Here is a 17498-nt window from a genome sequence, read left to right as displayed (position 1 = left end):
CTATAATATATTAACTACTGGAACTTTGGGCAATATGTATAACAGAGTGTATTCTGGCAAAGTTCCTGCTAAACAGGATCAACAGTAGGGACCAGAAAGAGCACCAAAAGGGCAAGAAGCATTGTCAATTCGTTCCAGTGATTGTAGACTTTTAGTTACACAAACAAGGAATTGGTGTTTGTGGCAGCCACGCACTCCAAAAAACATGATGGAAACCCTATGATCACCTCACCTTCTGGATATGATTCCATTTATTTTCAAGTGTGGGTGCTGATGCATATGTAGCCAAAACATCACCATCAGTGCACAGGAGATGAGTTATCAGCTGCCCCAGGCATGTTTTGTAGAAGTACCCCCCAAAATGGGAGGGGATCAAAGGAGGGACCACCACCCGAACTGACTGATTGATGAATGGGTGGGACAGAAAACTGGGTGGGAGATTGCATGGAACAGAATGCAGTATTCTGGAGGAGAGCATGGCTGGCTGCAACACTAAACAGGAGCACTGCTACACTTCCTCATTTTGTTACAGGCCCTACCTGTCTATATTTTTCTCACCTTTTCTCACCTTTTGTCAGAGAAATGTACAGTGGTACCTCGGGTTACATACACTTCAGGTTACATAAGCTTCAGGTTACAGACTCCGCTAACCCAGAAATAGTACCTCGGGTTAAGAACTTTGCTTCAGGATGAGAACAGAAATCGTCCTCCGGCGGCACAGCAGCAGCGGGAGGCCCCATTAGCTACAGTGGTGCTTCAGGTTAAGAACAGTTTCAGGTTAAGAACGGACCTCCAGAACGAATTAAGTACTTAACCTGAGGTACCACTCTATTGTATTGTTTCATCCCTGGCTGCTTATTGTATTCACAATAGTATTTCAACCCTCTTCCTATGGGACCGCATCTCCTGGTATGCCCCACGGAGGACCTTAAGGTCCACAAATGACAACACTTTGGAGGTCCCAAGCCGCAAGGTGGTTAGATTGGTCTCAACTAGGGCCAGGGCCTTTTCAGTACTGGCCCCGACTTGGTGGAACACTCTGTCACAAGAGACTAGGGCCCTGCGGGATTTGACATCTTTCTGCAGGGCCTGCAAGACAGAGCTGTTCCGCCTGGCGTTTGGTTTGGTCTCAGTCTGACCCTTATGTTTCCCTCATGGTTTTGATCTATGGCCTACTTTTTAAATGAGGCTGCATTTTAAATTGTATTTTAAATTGGTCCCCCCATTATGTTTTTATTGCAATTTTACTGGTGTTAGCTGCCCAGAACCTGGCTCTGGCCGGGGAGGGCAGGGTATAAATAAAAATTATTATTATTATTATTATTCCTCTTCAAAACTGGCTGGCTGGGGGAACAAAATATGAAGTTTGTTAGATATAATTCTGATGCTGAGGAAGGTGAAAGCCTCTTCTTTGTGAGAGATTAGATGGCCACGTATTAGGGATGCTATCATAGTGGATTTCCTGAATTGGCAGGGGATGGACACTGTGATCCACATCCTGTTTGGAAAATGAGCACTGAAATTAAGACACCAAAGGCAGCAGTCTTTTTTATATTAATATTTGTGTTTGCTTCATTTGTTCCTCTCTAGATGCAGTGTGCATTGTCAGTGCTGCCACGACATTGCCACATACTGTGTGTCACAATGTTGTCCAGTATTGTGCCACTAACTGCGAGACCATGTGGATCGGAGCGGGTGATCCTTGGTATATGGGAGGCCACAGTAATGGCAATGACAGCTATAGCAGCCATGGACTGAGCAGCAGAAAATAATTGGCATGGGATAGTGACAAAAGTACTAGGGGAATTGTAGGTTCTTTAAAAAAAAAAGGCCTCTGAGGGAAATGTCAGTATGTCTGTTTCAAGAAAGGTGTCAAAAGCCTAGGAAACTCTGCAGTTCTTCTGTGAGAAAATTCTTTAAATCTCCCTAGTTTTTAGACAAAAGAAAAATGATTTACTTATTTTTAGGACAGACCTAGCCTGGTCCATTTTCTCTTGTTTCTAGAGTTCTATCAGCTTTTCTTTAGAGACAAGGACAGATTGTGTGTGTGCTTCCACAATGACAGTAATTTTCTTTATTCAGAATATTTCCCCACTGCTTAACTGCAAATTAATGTTTGTTAATATTTTATAATGTTTAATATTTAATCAAGAATTTTATTCCCTCCTACCCTGAAAGATATGTTGAGACAACACACATTTTTATCAAGCTGATTTGTACATATGGGTGCTGAAAATATAATGGATTCAGTTTATTTCATTTGAAGCGCAGTTTCAAGAATGAAGAGTGAGAAAAGTAACATCTTGGTACCCTTATGTATTGATTCAAATTGTACTCAGGGCTACACAAAATATAGCAATAATTAAACTTCAAATTGAGTACCAAGGGAAAGAATCATTTATTGGATGTAGTTCTCAGTTTCAAATGCCTGTGTCTGTCCTAAGGGCTATTTGTACTGCTTTCTGTGTAATATTTTATTTAAATGCACTTTTAATGCCTGTATAAACTACCAAGATAAAATTGGATTGTAGAGAAAAGAATACTGTTCTACTAAACCTCTGTGTGATGCAGAGAAATAAATTTACAATTTTACGAAAGACCACTTCCTTCCCTAATGACACTCTTGGATGTTAAGATGAGCAGAGTCTTGGTAGAAGTTCAGGGTAGAGATCAGGAGAGGACATTATCTGTGATAGCCCCTAAGATGTAGAATTCCCTTGCTAAAGAGGTGTGCCTGGCACTTTCATTATATAATTTGTGTCCTATACTCTGGGTTTTGACACTTGAGATTTTTTTTTTATGGACCCAGACTATTCTTGTGACTGTAATTTGTTTTAAACTATATTAGATACTGTATTTTTTTTACATTTCTGTAACCTACCCTGAGACCTTGTGGTGAAGGGTGGCTATGAAATTGAAGTAGTAGTCGTAATAATAATGTCTGCTATTAGATTCTACTAATTAAGGGGTACATAGGGAAATGTTGGTTTTCCTGGGATTTGTGGTATTTGGTACTAATTTGCAAACTTACAGTATACAAATAATCTTCTCATTGGATCAACACTTTTGGTTCACAGTTTATGTAATAACAGAGCGAAATGTAACACAGTATCTACCAGATATTAATTCGAGATTTTGGCAAGAGTTCTTCTGAGCTCAGCTCAAAAGATGAACGTCAGAGACTCATTAAAAACTGTGTCAGAGAAGAGGCATACTTTACAAACCAGTTTGGAGGCATACTTTACAAACCAGCTTGGGGGACCCACAATTTCGACTGGAGAAACGAATTGAGGAGAAAGAAAATAAGCCCTCCTTCATTGCTCTGATTTTTATTTTTATTATTTTTTTAATGTCATTGAGAAACTGATCTTAACCCTCTGTTTGGGCCCTAAAATGACACTTTGTAAGGAAAGAAAACAATTGAAAGTTTCTATGTCATCAGAGTCGGACTAACATCATGCGAAGAAGAAGGAACCTTGTTTGTCTTCTGAAGAAAAGCTCTTCTCCTGTTCAGTCCTAAGACTCCCTGCCCTCAACCCCCAGTTGCTTTGGAAAGGATGTGTCACCTACCTTTCTAGTGCAGCATCTGAAACCAGGGTGTTGGGCAGGCTTTAGAGTGGTGTGCAATTGTTTTAAGGTTGTGATTTAAGAATTACACGTGCATTAATTCTGGGGTGCAACTGATAAAACTGGTTGCATGGCTCCCAGAGGCAGCGAAGGAACCCGCCTTCAAACTGATACTAGGATAAGTGTATTCCAAAGTCTGGCAAGTGTTGCCGTACTTTTCGCTGCCCTTGTGGCATCTCATAGATGTTTACCAGTCCAAGAGCAAATAACAGTCACCCAATCCTGTCTGTCTTTGTTTGCAAAGATTAAGCGGCTTTTATGATAGAGTGGCACAGCAGAACAAACCATTACCATCAGCAAAATACAGGATTTTGTTTGAACTGCCTCCTTGCAAATAATTCAGAGTGCAGCCGCTGTGGCTAGTTCTTGAGAGCAGGATGCTATTGTTATACTGGCGCTTTCACTATACACCTTTAGGCGCCAGGCAGAAACATTCCTTTTTAACTAGGCCTTTGCGTGACTTGATCAACAACCTACACCCTTTTTAAAATGCTGGCTCTTTGGGTTTTTTTTTTTTAATTGGGTTCTTGTTTTTATTTTTATTTTATGTATTTGATACTTTATGTGAACTGCCCTGAGACCTTTGGGTATAGGGCGGCATATAAAACAAACAAACAAATAAAATAAAATAAAAATAATAAAACAACTTGAAATTATGATTAATTCTTTAGTATTGGATACCATAGTGCTTCTGGGAGAATTTCATTTTTCGTTATTGTCTTGTACATTTTTCAAGAAGCAAGGAGTAAGAAGTGGCTTTTGTAATCAGCTTTTAAAACATGCTTGTTTCTAATTGCCCTCCAGGTGAAACGATGAGAATTGCTTCGTCAGAGTTTGCCGATGATCCCTGTTCCTCTGTCAAGCGAGGCACCATGGTCCGGGCAGCACGGGCTCTGCTCTCAGCTGTCACTCGCCTGCTCATCCTGGCTGACATGGCAGATGTCATGAGGCTTTTGTCCCACTTGAAAATCGTAAGACTTCTTCAATATGTTATGCTCTTGTACGCGCTGTGTTGAGCAAGTGGTGGAAGGGATATATGGTATGCTACATACAAAGGAAGGACAACCAGGTTTATATGGGGCTCGTACTTTGTAGTTGCAAATATTTTGGGGAAGTATCAAATATCCCACCAGTATTACTTCCTAGGCATAACTCTGGCTTACCTCTGTTTGGTAGTGGGGGAAATTCTGGATGGCCACTGCTGGATCTATTACTTGGGGTTCGGCTTGGCAGCTGAGTACTGTATTTACTTGTTTGAATGCAGAAGTGCATCACAGATAGGAATTGGTAGTAAGAGTTGTGGGGAGTGGGAATTTAGATGTGAGCCCATAGGGATGTATTCAGATGCTCCATCAGACACACCTATTCAACATTGCTATGTATTCTCTGAAAAGCCATTGCTTTTTCACCATGCTTGGTTAAAGTTTCAAACTGAGAATGGATTTTGTTATGCACATTTAATGTCTACGTAAAACAATAACGACAGCTATTTTTTTGCTTTGTTACACTGGCCATATCATGAATTAATACAGACATCCACACATATTCTTGCATGACTAATCCATGTGCACTATGTGTAATGCATCACTGGGCTATGCAAGCTCTTTTCCAGTAGTGTGTTGTCATTGCCTTGTGGACATTATCACAATAAAAAAAATGGCCTCGTGTGCACAATAAATCTCAGACAAATTAATGTAGAGTCACAATAGCTTTATGCTACCCCTAGAATTGAAGGCAGCATCCTTGAATACCAGTTGCTGAGGTCCATGAACAGGAGAGAGGACAGTCCTTGCTTTGTGGGCTGTTCAGAGGCAGGTTGTTGGCCCTGTAGAAAAACAAGATGTTGGACTAGACAGAGTTTTGCTCTGACCCAGCAGGACTCATCTTCATTTTCTTATTGGAACGTGAGGAAAGTGGTTTAGCCGTAACACCTGTGTGTGCTTCTTTGAGAGCTGCTTTTCAGACTGTCCTGTAACATAAGGAAGCTGTAGACTTACCACCCTCTTGTGGTAAAATTAAAGCATAGCAGTGTGCTTTTGCCTGTGAGCCACAGTATGAAATTAATTACATCCAAATGTCAGAACTCTTTTGATTGGAGATGGAAACAGCGAGTGCTTAATGAATCATCAAAGATGTGGAAAAATATGAAAACCGCAGAGGAATTGCAGAGCGGCAAATGATTTACTGTGGGTTTGTATTTGGTTTGCCACTGTCTGCCTTCCTGCCTACAGAGGCATGTAACAAAATGCTTTGTAATTGGAGCTAACCAGTGTAATGATTGATTTTCCCATTCCTCTCTTCATATCTGAGCATTGCTAATTGTGCTGCTGGTGGAAGATCTGTTGTGTAAACTGGACTGAGCAGAATGTTTATAATCTTTTATTTTCTTGATCAGATCCCCCCCCCCCATCTCTGCCCCCTTCCTTTCCCCCTTCAAATGGCAGTAGAATGTTGTTTCCGAGGCAATGAAGCCTTGCAACCTTTAGCTTGGAATGAGAGCTAGGCAGACTCTTCTTGAATTCCCCAGAACTAGGGTTTGCAATGGAAAATGCCAAATCCTCTCCTGCAGGAAGGTGACAGTCCATGCTTTAATGAACACAGTGCTTTTTTACTCAAAAATCAACCACATTACCCTATAAATATTTGCACAGCTAGCAATGTGTGTGTGACCATATTTTTCATTTCCTAATGAAGACTGGTCCAACTCACACAATCTCTTGACGCTGCAGACTTTCAAAGACACGGTTGTGATTACAGAACTCAGTTTTTATAGCTTATCTACAGCCCTCATATTGCTAGACTTGATTGATTAATTTGTGGGCATCATGACACATTAATATTTGGGAACACTTACTGGGTGGGTAGGGAAGGAAAATATGTAATCACTTTTTTTTTTCCTTTCCAGAATCTCTGTAAATCATCACCATCCACTTAATTATATTTTGTTTACACTATTTAAAATTTGGATTACTTTAACTAACTTTTAAACATTCATTTGTTATTACAGCTGTTTCAAGTTAGTTTTGAAAATTTCAGCAATAGTCATTTATTTAATACATTTATCATACATTTATAATACTTTACACAATCATGTATGTTGTATATGTACAATGGAGCTTCCACTCTCACTCCTGCCCCCTCCAGCTCCCACCCCCTAGAATTGGGGGACCTTCTACATTAGATTTGGTTGGTATGCAGGGCTAAGAGAGGAAACACGTTTCACTGCATTAGCAGATCTAGGCTTATGGAACACTGAAGACAGCCCAATATTAAGATACAACTTTCTATACAGACCACCCAGCTGAGACACTAACATAATTTTGGATCCTACCTTGATTAGATTCCTTCCACATCTCTTGTGCCGCAGGACTCTGCCTTGCTGGAGTAAGAACTGTGAGAAGATGTGAACTACCGTAAAGTAGACCAGGTTTAGACTTCACATCTCAAGATCCTCAAGCAAGTACAATCTGCTTCAACAACAAATAGCTTCACTTCACAATTCATTACTTCACAATATTTATTCATATCTTCTAATATAGACAGAGTTGGATGAACTATTTTGCTATGTAATTACCTGGAAGTTCACCTCATCCCTTATCTGGTAGATCACTACACTACACTACAGGTGAGGGTCTCAAGCAGAGATCTTCTTAATCAGGTGGTTCCTTCTGCAGAATATAGGAATTGGGCTCCAGTTTGGAATTCCCCCCAGTTAAATATTAGACAGGCACTGTTTCTATTCTCTTTTCTGCTGAATACCTTCCTCTTCCAAAAAAGCATTTTAAGCTGAGATCTTTTCCAGTCTGCATCTACAATGGAATTATTTTTAAGTGGCTTAATTTTTTAAAATTGTTTTATCTCTTTTGTTTGCACCCTAGGCTCCTTTGGGAGGAAGGGAAGGATATAAATTTAAACTAATATAGCAGCACTACTACAGCCTCTAGAGGTTCCATACTTAGTGAAAAGCAGCAAGATTGTGAGAAACTCTTTAAAGTTATTTATAATATAGAGTGGAAGGTTCTTTCACTTTCTTCACACTTGGATGTGCAATGCCCCCACTGATCATAGGGAGGTCCCATTATACAATTAAAATAAGTGAATGCATCTGTATATGAGAGAGAAAGATGTGTGAGTTAAGTTCAGTGTACTGTGGCTTCTAGATATTAGATGTGCTGAGAACCTTTAGTCTCCTGACCCCACTAGAAGCCTTCTACCAATGTGTGTATATTACAGTGGTACCTCGGTTTTCAAACGTAATCCGTTCCGGAAGACCATTCGAGTTCTGAAACCTTTGAAAACTGAAAACTCATTAGCTGACAGCTAGGCCTCAGGCCCTTGCACTCAGTAGAAGCTGCGTGGCATGTTCAACTTCCGAGGCATGTTTGAAAACCGAAGCATTTACTGTACTTCCGGGTTTATGGCATTCACAAACCGAAACGTTCGAAAACGGAGGTACCACTGTAGTTCTAAGCTACTTTAAGAGTTCTCTTCAGCTCTGCTAATCCCACATCACATAATCTAGTAATAATAATCAAATTCTTTGAGCGAAACTTGAGATGGATAAAATTGGCTGGTGCACTTCAAGAACTTTCTGCATCAATATGACAGCCAGGTAGACATATCACCACCTTTAAGTTAAAGAACATCAACCGAGTACAGTAGAACTGTTCATTGTGCCAAAGGAGATGTTCATAAACTATTATACATAAAAAGGGGATAGCATGGGATAGTCATAGCTAACTTTAAAAGAATACTACATGCAAAAATATTAAAAAGTATGATATGAAGTGTTAAAACACATTCTGGGCAGGCTTTTTTTCCTCTTGTTTAGTTTCAGAATAAGTCTGCCTTCCTGAAAAATTGTCCTTCCAAAAGAGTCAGAATCATCTTGCCACCCATTCCACAATCTCTATTCCCACCCACCCACCCTCCATCTCATCTCACTCTTGTGCTATTATCCAAGTTCTGGTGCTGAAGCAAGGCCACTTAGCTCCTGTTTTGCTTCCTATCAATCATGTCTCCTCCTGGCTTCCTGCAAAACCCTTAGGAAATGGTTGGCCCAGTTTGAGGAGAAATGGCTTTAAAAAGCTTGTGATGCATTCCCCTGCAGGTGTTCCACGCTGCCAGCTCCCACTGGAGCAGATGGGACCTAGGTAATTCTGTTCACCTTTGGAAATCAGGCTGCTCCAGAGAAATTTCTAATTAATTATGTAGAAGTGTCGCTTGGTAGCAAGCTGGATGAGCTAACAAAGACTTTGACCCTAAAAATAAGTCACTTTTTTCCCTGGCACTCATGTCCGGAACAAGCCACTGTTTCAGACATTCTGATGAAATATTTACACCTACACAAATCAAGCAGTGTTACAGAAATGACACTTTGTCCCTTAAATATAGTTTGCTGACATGAACGTAAATTTGCAGTGTTTTGCTGCAAGCAGACTTTCTATTTGTACCTCTACATATATTTCCCTGAAAGTTTCAGAAGTCATGAGGCAGTTACTCTAAGGCAATTGCCTAATTCAACTGACATTTTCACAAATATGCAATAGAAACATCTAATGGCCTCACAACCTGTTGTTCTATGCTCTTTTTTTCTCTTACACCAACCCACCCACCCCTGGCTGAAGACATTGACATTAATTGAAAAAGGAGGGAAGCTGGTCTGTAATAGAATTTGTCAGCAACTTCATTTGCATAAGAATGGAAGTGATAGTGGTCCTCTTTATCCCAGGATTGTAGCAATTTTCCATGTCACAAAATTAGTATTTTTAGTGGTGGTGAAAAAGCAACTGGAACAAATTTCATGATGATGAGATTCTGGTTTTCACAGTAATTTTCTTAACTGTCATGGCAATCAGGAAGGTTTTGTACCTGCACTTCTTTTAACAGGAATGGAATGAGTTGATGCTATGATTGCTCAGTTATAAGCTGAATACTGTTTACCCGAATACTGAATATTATCTACAGGCACCTACTCAGTTATGCATGTTTTACTGTAGAGCTTGCAGTAGTAGTGGCTTTCCTGTCTCCATCCAGGTATAATCTCAAGTGGTGAAGCTGATAAATGGCACTTTGAGGTGCAGAAGCTGCCTGGCCTCTACTGAGAGTGTTGGATGAATAAACTCCCCCAGACTGTAATCCTGATACACATTTAGAACAGGAGTGTAACATCCTCTAAAACAGGTTGACCTGCAGCTACCTATCTGGATGAACTACCATAGCAAAGAGTACCACCTTATCTTGGTAGAATCTTTTGTTCTCCCTCTTCCAGTCCATTGCCATACCCAAATACTGGTTCAGGACAGCTACAGCCTCACCTCTATCTAATTAATCAGATTTTCACCATTTTTTCCTTCATCTGTGCGCTAGGCATCTGCACCTTGTTCTAATTCTTTCAGATCAGGCCAAAGGTCCATCCTGTTCTCACAATGGCCAACCAGATACCTCTTTCCAGAACTGGTAACTGGTATTGGGTGTCCATGAGTTAGGAGAGAAAAAGAAAGCTTTTCTTTATCCACTCTATGCATATTTTTATACACTTCTTTCATGTTGCCTTTACTCACCCTTTCTCTAAAGTAAAATGCCCCATATGCTTTAACCTTTCATCATAGGGCTTTTGCTTGCTCTTTTCTGAACATTTCCTAACTGTAGAAAACTGTACATAAGTGTTCCAAAAGAGGTCACACCATAAATTTGTATATTGACATTATGATATCAGCAGTTTTATTTTCAAGTTCTTTCCAGATGATCCTTAGCCTTTTACACAGCTGCCATGTCATGCTAGCTGTACTTCAGCAAAGCTTATTCTTCTATATGCTTGTTTATTTTATCTTTAAAAATACTTCCCACCAGTTTTCAAGGGACAGACATTAAGCTATCTGGCCTGTAATTCCCAATATCTCCCTTTGATCTCTCTCTCTTTCTCCCTCTCCCTCATTACAATGGTTATTTTCCCATTGTCAGGTATTGAGGGTGATCTGAGGGACAAGTTGCATATTTTTGTTAGAAGTCAACAATTTCACATTTGAGTTATCTGACAGCTCTTGGGTGGGTGCCATCTGAACCTGGTGATTTGCCAGTTTTTCTTTTGTCCAGGAGGCCTCAAACTTCATCTATCACCACTATCTACCTCATCTCCTCAGACTCCTTTCCAACAGAAGTTAGTTCAGCCACTGGCATCTGGCATATACCTTCGGCTGTGGAGACAGATACCAAGTATTCATTCAGCATCTCTGCAGTCTCCTCACTCTCCTTCAGCATACTTCAACTCCCTTGTAATCCAAAGGTCCAACAGTCTCCCTAGCCAGTCTTCTGCTATGAACGTATTTTGCTATTGCTGGTCATTATGGGATTATTATTTTTTTGCAATGTGCTCCTTTCTTTCTTTCTTTCTTTCTTTCTTTCTTTCTTTCTTTCTTTCTTTCTGCATCTCTCACTGTCTGATCATATTTGTTTGGTCAAAGTTTGGGTTCCTTTTTGTTTCCCTCATTTGAAAGAAGCCTTCTTGCCTCTAACAGCTTCTTTTACTTGTCTTGTTAACCAAACTGGTGGTGTACACCAATATTTCTCAACATTTTTCCGACCATGGCTCCCTTCTGACCTTGTTTCCTTCCTATGTCCCCCTCCGGTCGTACTGGTAGAAAGGTAGCTATTTAAATGTTTTGTTTGTAACAGCAACCCCCCCCCCAACACTTCACAATTCTTTGATATTTGCTCGCTATTCCAAAAAACACGGCTTTTTGCATCTTTCAGCTACTGCCACAGGAGTAATGCTACAGGACTAATGACCAGGAACACTAGCCAGTCTTGGCTTTTAGCATTGCTATTAGGAAGTCTCAGAAAAGAATGTTCCCTTTTTCTATCATAATTAAATAAGTCATGCCCGTAGTTCTGCTGATTAGATCATGTACTCAAAATTTCCTAGCAAAGCTACCAGTATTTGATGCTGGAATTCCTAGATCACATGCCCCCTTCCACTTTACCCTGTACAAAATTTGTAACTGCTTGAATTAATTAAAATACCTCTAGCTACTTCGTTGCTGAGTGACCAACCCAATAACTTCCTTCTAACTGAATCCATAAATATTAAAATTATTCAGTTGCTCAATATTAACCCCATTGGTTTTCCATTTGCTAGTTGTTTTTCAAATACTACAGTTTTCATTTTACTGCTATTTAACGTTTTTCCCTTTAACAAAACTCTCACAAATATCCAAGTAGTCCCTTATTTGTATTATATAAATGAGGGCTACTGATGCAGAATAAGTCTGAAAGCTTAGAATCATCTCTGCTAGCTGGGAAATATTGATGGCCTTTGCAATCTTCTATATTGTTGACATAAAAAATTGAGAGAGCCCCAAAAGGCATCCCTGTGGGGAATATACTCTGAGAAACTCACTCTAAATGTCTGTTCTGTTCCTGTATAGAGTTTTCTTCAGGACTGATGCTTATCTATGTTGGTATTTAAAAGTTTAAACTAGAGCTGTTCTTTATTGACCTAGTCAAAGGCCAACGCTAAATCAATAAAAGCTACATATAGCTCTTGTCTTGTTCTTTCAACGTATTCCTAAATCAAATGATTTAAAACAAAGCATTGATTGATGGTACTTTCCCATGTGCAGAATCCTTCTTGCCTTCTGCTATAATTTGTCCAATTTTCAAAATGAGGTAGTTCATTACCAATGATTATGTTCACATGGCATGGTAAGCCAGACTATGACTTACCTTGACCAATTTTAGGAGCAATCCCAGTCAAAAAATAAGCGGGCAGATTTTGAAATAGTTTTAACTTCCTTTTTAAAGGAATGATATAGCAATGCTAGCTTCCCATCCCTTTGAGGCTGTACTTGTGTTGTTAATAAATATAACTGAGTTGGATTTTGCTTCGAAGATTTCTGCTGGAATCACAACTTCTTGCTTTTTGGGGGGGGCGGTGGCGGAGATAAAAGGATTGGTATTGATGTAGTGAAATTTTCCTGTTATCAAACATCTGGCACTGCCTTTTGTATAGAGGAAGCTGCAGACCTCCTGTTAGTCTCAGGCTGTCATCAGTGCCACCTACTAAAGAAAATTCTGAATTGAGAGACTGCCCAACAGCCCAGTTCGTCGGGGTACAAGTCCCCCACAGGTCCAGGCGGTCAGTAAAAGAAGGAAATTCCAGCCAAGCAATTTGGAGCAAAACAGAAGTCAGTAGACTTAGATCCTTTATTGTTGTGCAACAGGTTCAACAGCAGCGAGTGAACCCAGAGCATGGGGCAACATTGACTTTTAAAACTTTCCCACCATATCCCAGAATACAGTTCACACAGCATCATCAGTACGTCATTGTTACATCACTAACATGTCACAAAAGGGGAGGGTTACACAAGATTACAATAGACAGATATGTCAGGGCAACACCCAAGTATAAGATTAGCATAGGCAAACATGTCTTAAGTACCTACCACCCAAAAGTACAATAGAACTTCCACAGGCAGTTTTTCTAGGTCATGTGGCCAGCATGACTAAGCCGCTTCTGGAGAAACCAGAGCAGCTCACAGAAACACCATTTACCTTCACGCTGGAGCGGTACCTAAAGGTCGGCTCAAGAAGATGGGTGGCACCCACCCAGGTGAGCCCCGCTCGGTGCCGCGAACCCTGCCCACCTGTGGGGAAGGGTGGTGGTGGATATTATCTACTTGCACCTTTTGGCGTGCTTTCAAACTGCTAGGTTGGCAGGAGCTGGGACCAAGCAACGGGAGCTCACCCCGTCGCGGGAATTCAAACCGCTGACCTTCTGATCGGCAAGCCCAAGAGGCTCAATGGTTTAGACCACAGCGCCACCCGCATCCCTTCTTTCTGATGTAGCTAACTCTAAATATAGGAATACTTTTTATTATATAGATTTCATAATTTAATAAATAAATATTTTCATAATTCTATAGAAACTGGACTGGGGTATTGTTTGGGTTTTTTGTTGTGGGTCGTTGCATTTGCAATTTTATTATGATTTATGTGGAAATTGGTCAATTTGGTTGTGTATTTTTTTGAGGTTTTATTTATTGTTTATGACTACTTTTGTAGGTTTTTTCATGTTTTAAGCTGCCTTGATCATGGTTTGAACTATGGAAAGGCAACATACAAATAATAATTTCATTTCATTTATTAAATTTCTAGACGGTGCAGTAATCTAACCTAGAGGTTGCCAGAGCATAGACAATAGAGGTTAGGCTATCCCTGTTCAGATAGGGGCATAGCTGGGCCACCAGCCAAAGCTGATGAAAGGCAGTCTGTGCCACTGAGCCAACCTGAGCCTCAAGTGACAGCAAAGGATCCAGGAGTACCCTCAAGCTATGCGCCCACTCTTTCAAGAGCAGGCAGTCTCCCATCCATCTGGTCTAGGGAACTACTAAAAATGCTTTAGTCTTATCTGGAATTAGTTTCAGTTTGTTGGCTCTCATCCAGTCCTTCACCAAAGCAAGACACTGGTCCACCACTTCCACTGCCATACCTGCATATGCAAAGGAGAAATAGAGCTGTGTGTCGTCAGCATATTGCTGACAATGCACTTCAAAACTCCGGTTAACCCTACGCAGCAATTTCATATAGATATTAAATAGCATAGGAGACTAAATTGAACCCTGAGATACCCTACACTAAAGGCTCCATGGGACCGAAGAATACTCCCTAAGCATCACTCTTTGGAAACAACCAAATAGGACTGGAACCACTGCAATCAGTGCCACCTACCCCTAACTTGGACAGCTTGTTATTCTGTCCTTTGACCTGAAGACACTAAATAAATCAGAAATTCTGAGAAACCTGCAGCAACCAGTCTTTCACATTGGACTAATCTATTAGCATGCCTCTGCTGCTCATTTAAGGCACAAGATCGCAGGTAACAAGGCAGACAGTCCTTGGACCCTAGGACTTCTAGTGCCTTCTAATGCTTTATATAAGGCAGTGCCTTAAATGTGGCTGTGCAGATCCTTAAAAACAAATCTCATTTTTCAGCACAGATCCATGACCCGGCTGCCACATTCTGCACCACAGTGTGAAAATATATTTTTATAAAAGCACAAATCACACTCTCTCCTTGCACAAAAATGAAAGCAAAATTCCCAAGTGAATCATCACTTCCTCCACTATTACATATATTCATATGGTGTTTATATGCCAGTTTGAGTTGAAAGTGGCTAAACCCCGTTAAAAAGGCTGTACCTGGATGTACTTTGTGACTGAAGAAGAGAAGAAGAAGAGTTTGGATTTGATATCCCGCCTTTCACTCCCTTTAAGGAGTCTCAAAGCGGCTAACATTCTCCTTTCCCTTCCTCCCCCACAACAAACACTCTGTGAGGTGAGTGGGGCTGAGAGACTTCAGAGAAGTGTGACTAGCCCAAGGTCACCCAGCAGCTGTATGTGGAGGAGCGGAGATGCAAACCCGGTTCACCAGATTACGAGTCTGCCGCTCTTAACCACTACACCACACTGGCTCTCGATTACATCTACTATGATGCTTGCATTTTCACAAATGGCTTAATTCCAGGTTACCTAAATAACATAGGTTACCAGCCAATAAGTTAGAAAATCTCATCTAATGCCATTTGTTTTCCTTAACACATTTTCCAGTTCTTCCCATGTCTCCCTCTTCCTACTATTATTATTTCAATTACGGTATATCCCATCCTTTGGCTCAAATGAGCCCAGGGGAGGAAACACATGAATAACAATATCATTAAAAATATTCTGAAACCAAAAACATTATAAAAACAGTTAAGAAACACATTCTTTCGGCAAATGATTTCAGGATTGCCAGGAGCAGCCATCAAATGTAGTAGATCGTCTCTCCAATATATCCACCTTTCTCTATCCAAAACCTTGAGATTTTCTGCTTGATAGATAGATACTTCAATTGAGTAGACTCATGGAATCATAGAATCATAGAATTGGAAACAAGCAAAATATGGCTAAGGACTGATAGGAATTGGTTGGTTTCCCCAATCCTCTCACCATTGTGCTTTTTGAAAACTCTTGGAAGAAAGCTTTAAGCACCACAGGTCATATTCCAATATTCTTTTCTCCTGATGCTGCTTTTGTATGGCAGAGTATATTTTCTAAATCCCATCTCACCATTCTAGCTATTCAGGGGGTAATATTAACTTAACATGAATGATATTTTACAGAGGGAATTGAAAATTATTATCCTGACCTTATTTGCGTGTATATGTGCTCATGCTGTTACATGCCACTGTTTAGGCATATAACCTCCCAAAGCAGTTTTCTAATTGTTTTAAACAAGGAAGCATTAATAAAAGTCATTGCAATACAACAGAAGAAGACAGGGGCAGAAAACTCTTTAAAAAGCCAGAATAAAACACACACACACACACACACACACCATTCTGCAAAGTCAGGGCAAGAAATAAAAATAAAGTTCTGCTGGCACAAAAAAGATATCAAATGAGACTTCCTGGGGAGTGAATTTCAAAGGCAGGGTATTCACATTCAGGGCTCTCACTTTTATTACTCATATCCCAAAGGTGACATGTTTGGTGTGGTCTTCCCTTTTTACCAATGATACTTTATTCTGTGTATGGAACCTCAGACCAGTAATGCTATTTTATAGCCATTTTGTATCCATACATATGGTCCAAATAGGCACTTTGACCTAGAATGAATATATATGGTGTTTTTCAGCTCTTAAAGGTGAAACGTTCACCTTTTGATTTGACCAAATTATCATTTGTAATCACTCCGTAGTCATCCATGGGCAGAACCATTTTTTCAAGCAGACTGAATACATATTTTGATATGCTTTTTCATAATCACCACAATGACTAACTTTTACATGAACCACCCTGAAGTAGTAATTTAATATGGCAATTTAGGGTTCTTTTTGAGGGGTTGGAGATTGGGGATTGGCAATGTGATGAAAATGTCAGAGTTGCTCTTTTCGTATAGCAACGAAGAACAACCATGGGTGTATGTTCTTTTCTGCCAATAGTTTTGCAACAGATTGAGTGGAAGCACACATGTTAAAAATGGAAGGTTCAAAATAATCCTGATTGCACTGCTGCCATTCTTTATTTTCAGCTGTTCTTTTGTTACTGCAAATGGGTGGATTATACAGCATATGGCATATCATAAATAGTTTCAGCACTGCATGTTTTCTCGTAGTCTGCTTTCCCAACTGTTTGAAGTGTACATGCAAAACACACAGAGATATCTGCTTCATACATTATGACAGACACCTGCAACCTGGTCCCTGGCTGTTGATTTGAAGTCCCACTCCCATCAGCCCCAGGTAGCCTGGCCAATAGCCCGGGATGAGAGGAGTTGTATTCCCAAAAGCCTAAAGGCCACCTGGTTGTGGATGTCTGTGTCATGGGTTACAAACAGGTGCATGCTAATGCATAAATCCAAAGAACCATGCAATATTTTTCACATGAAATCCACACTGTATCTATGTTTGCAGGTATTTAACCTTTAATCAAATTTTACGTGAAAATCTATTTGCTTTTTGTGATACAGGATATAGGCAGATACGTGCCAAATCTGTAATGTGTGAAACAGCTATTAGGCTATAAATAATATCTGAAAATCAGCTGGCAGGAATTTAACCCTAGTATTTTTCTCCCTTCTAGGTAGAAGAAGCATTAGAAGCTGTGAAGAATGCCACAAATGAGCAAGACCTTGCAAACCGCTTCAAAGAATTTGGGAAAGAGATGGTGAAGCTTAACTATGTAGCTGCTAGAAGACAACAGGTGGATATAATTAAAAACAGTAAATGAAGAAAAGAAAACAGTACTATTTCAACATAGTATGCAAAGATTCTAGAACTTTTATCAGTTTCAGAGACTGGGAAAGGGGGTGAGGCTCCAAAGAACCCCTGC

At 40.1% G+C, this 17498-nt stretch overlaps 1 protein-coding gene and 1 long non-coding RNA gene across 5 annotated transcripts in view; one reads left to right on the top strand and one right to left on the bottom strand.

Annotated features, from left to right (window-relative positions):
- LOC310852919 overlaps window positions 1-7285 on the bottom strand; it is a 47253-nt gene extending 39968 nt beyond the window's left edge. Inside the window, exon 1 of the long non-coding RNA XR_014568435.1 lies at window positions 6959-7285. This is a non-coding gene — a long non-coding RNA (uncharacterized lncRNA). The remainder of the gene's footprint in view (window positions 1-6958) is intronic.
- The window catches only part of CTNNA2 (catenin alpha 2), a 542805-nt gene that overhangs the window by 122142 nt on the left and 403165 nt on the right, over window positions 1-17498 (top strand). For all 4 annotated transcript variants that reach the window (XM_083756416.1, XM_083756414.1, XM_083756415.1 and 1 more), the window contains exons 4-5: window positions 4432-4598; window positions 17250-17369. In XM_083756416.1, the coding sequence (XP_083612542.1) occupies window positions 4432-4598; window positions 17250-17369 (287 nt within the window). The remainder of the gene's footprint in view (window positions 1-4431; window positions 4599-17249; window positions 17370-17498) is intronic.

This window comes from Podarcis gaigeae, assembly GCF_964106915.1.
Source record: "Podarcis gaigeae genome assembly, chromosome: 9".
NCBI classification, from domain to species: domain Eukaryota; kingdom Metazoa; phylum Chordata; class Lepidosauria; order Squamata; family Lacertidae; genus Podarcis; species Podarcis gaigeae.
This window is presented reverse-complemented; position numbering and strand designations above follow the sequence as displayed.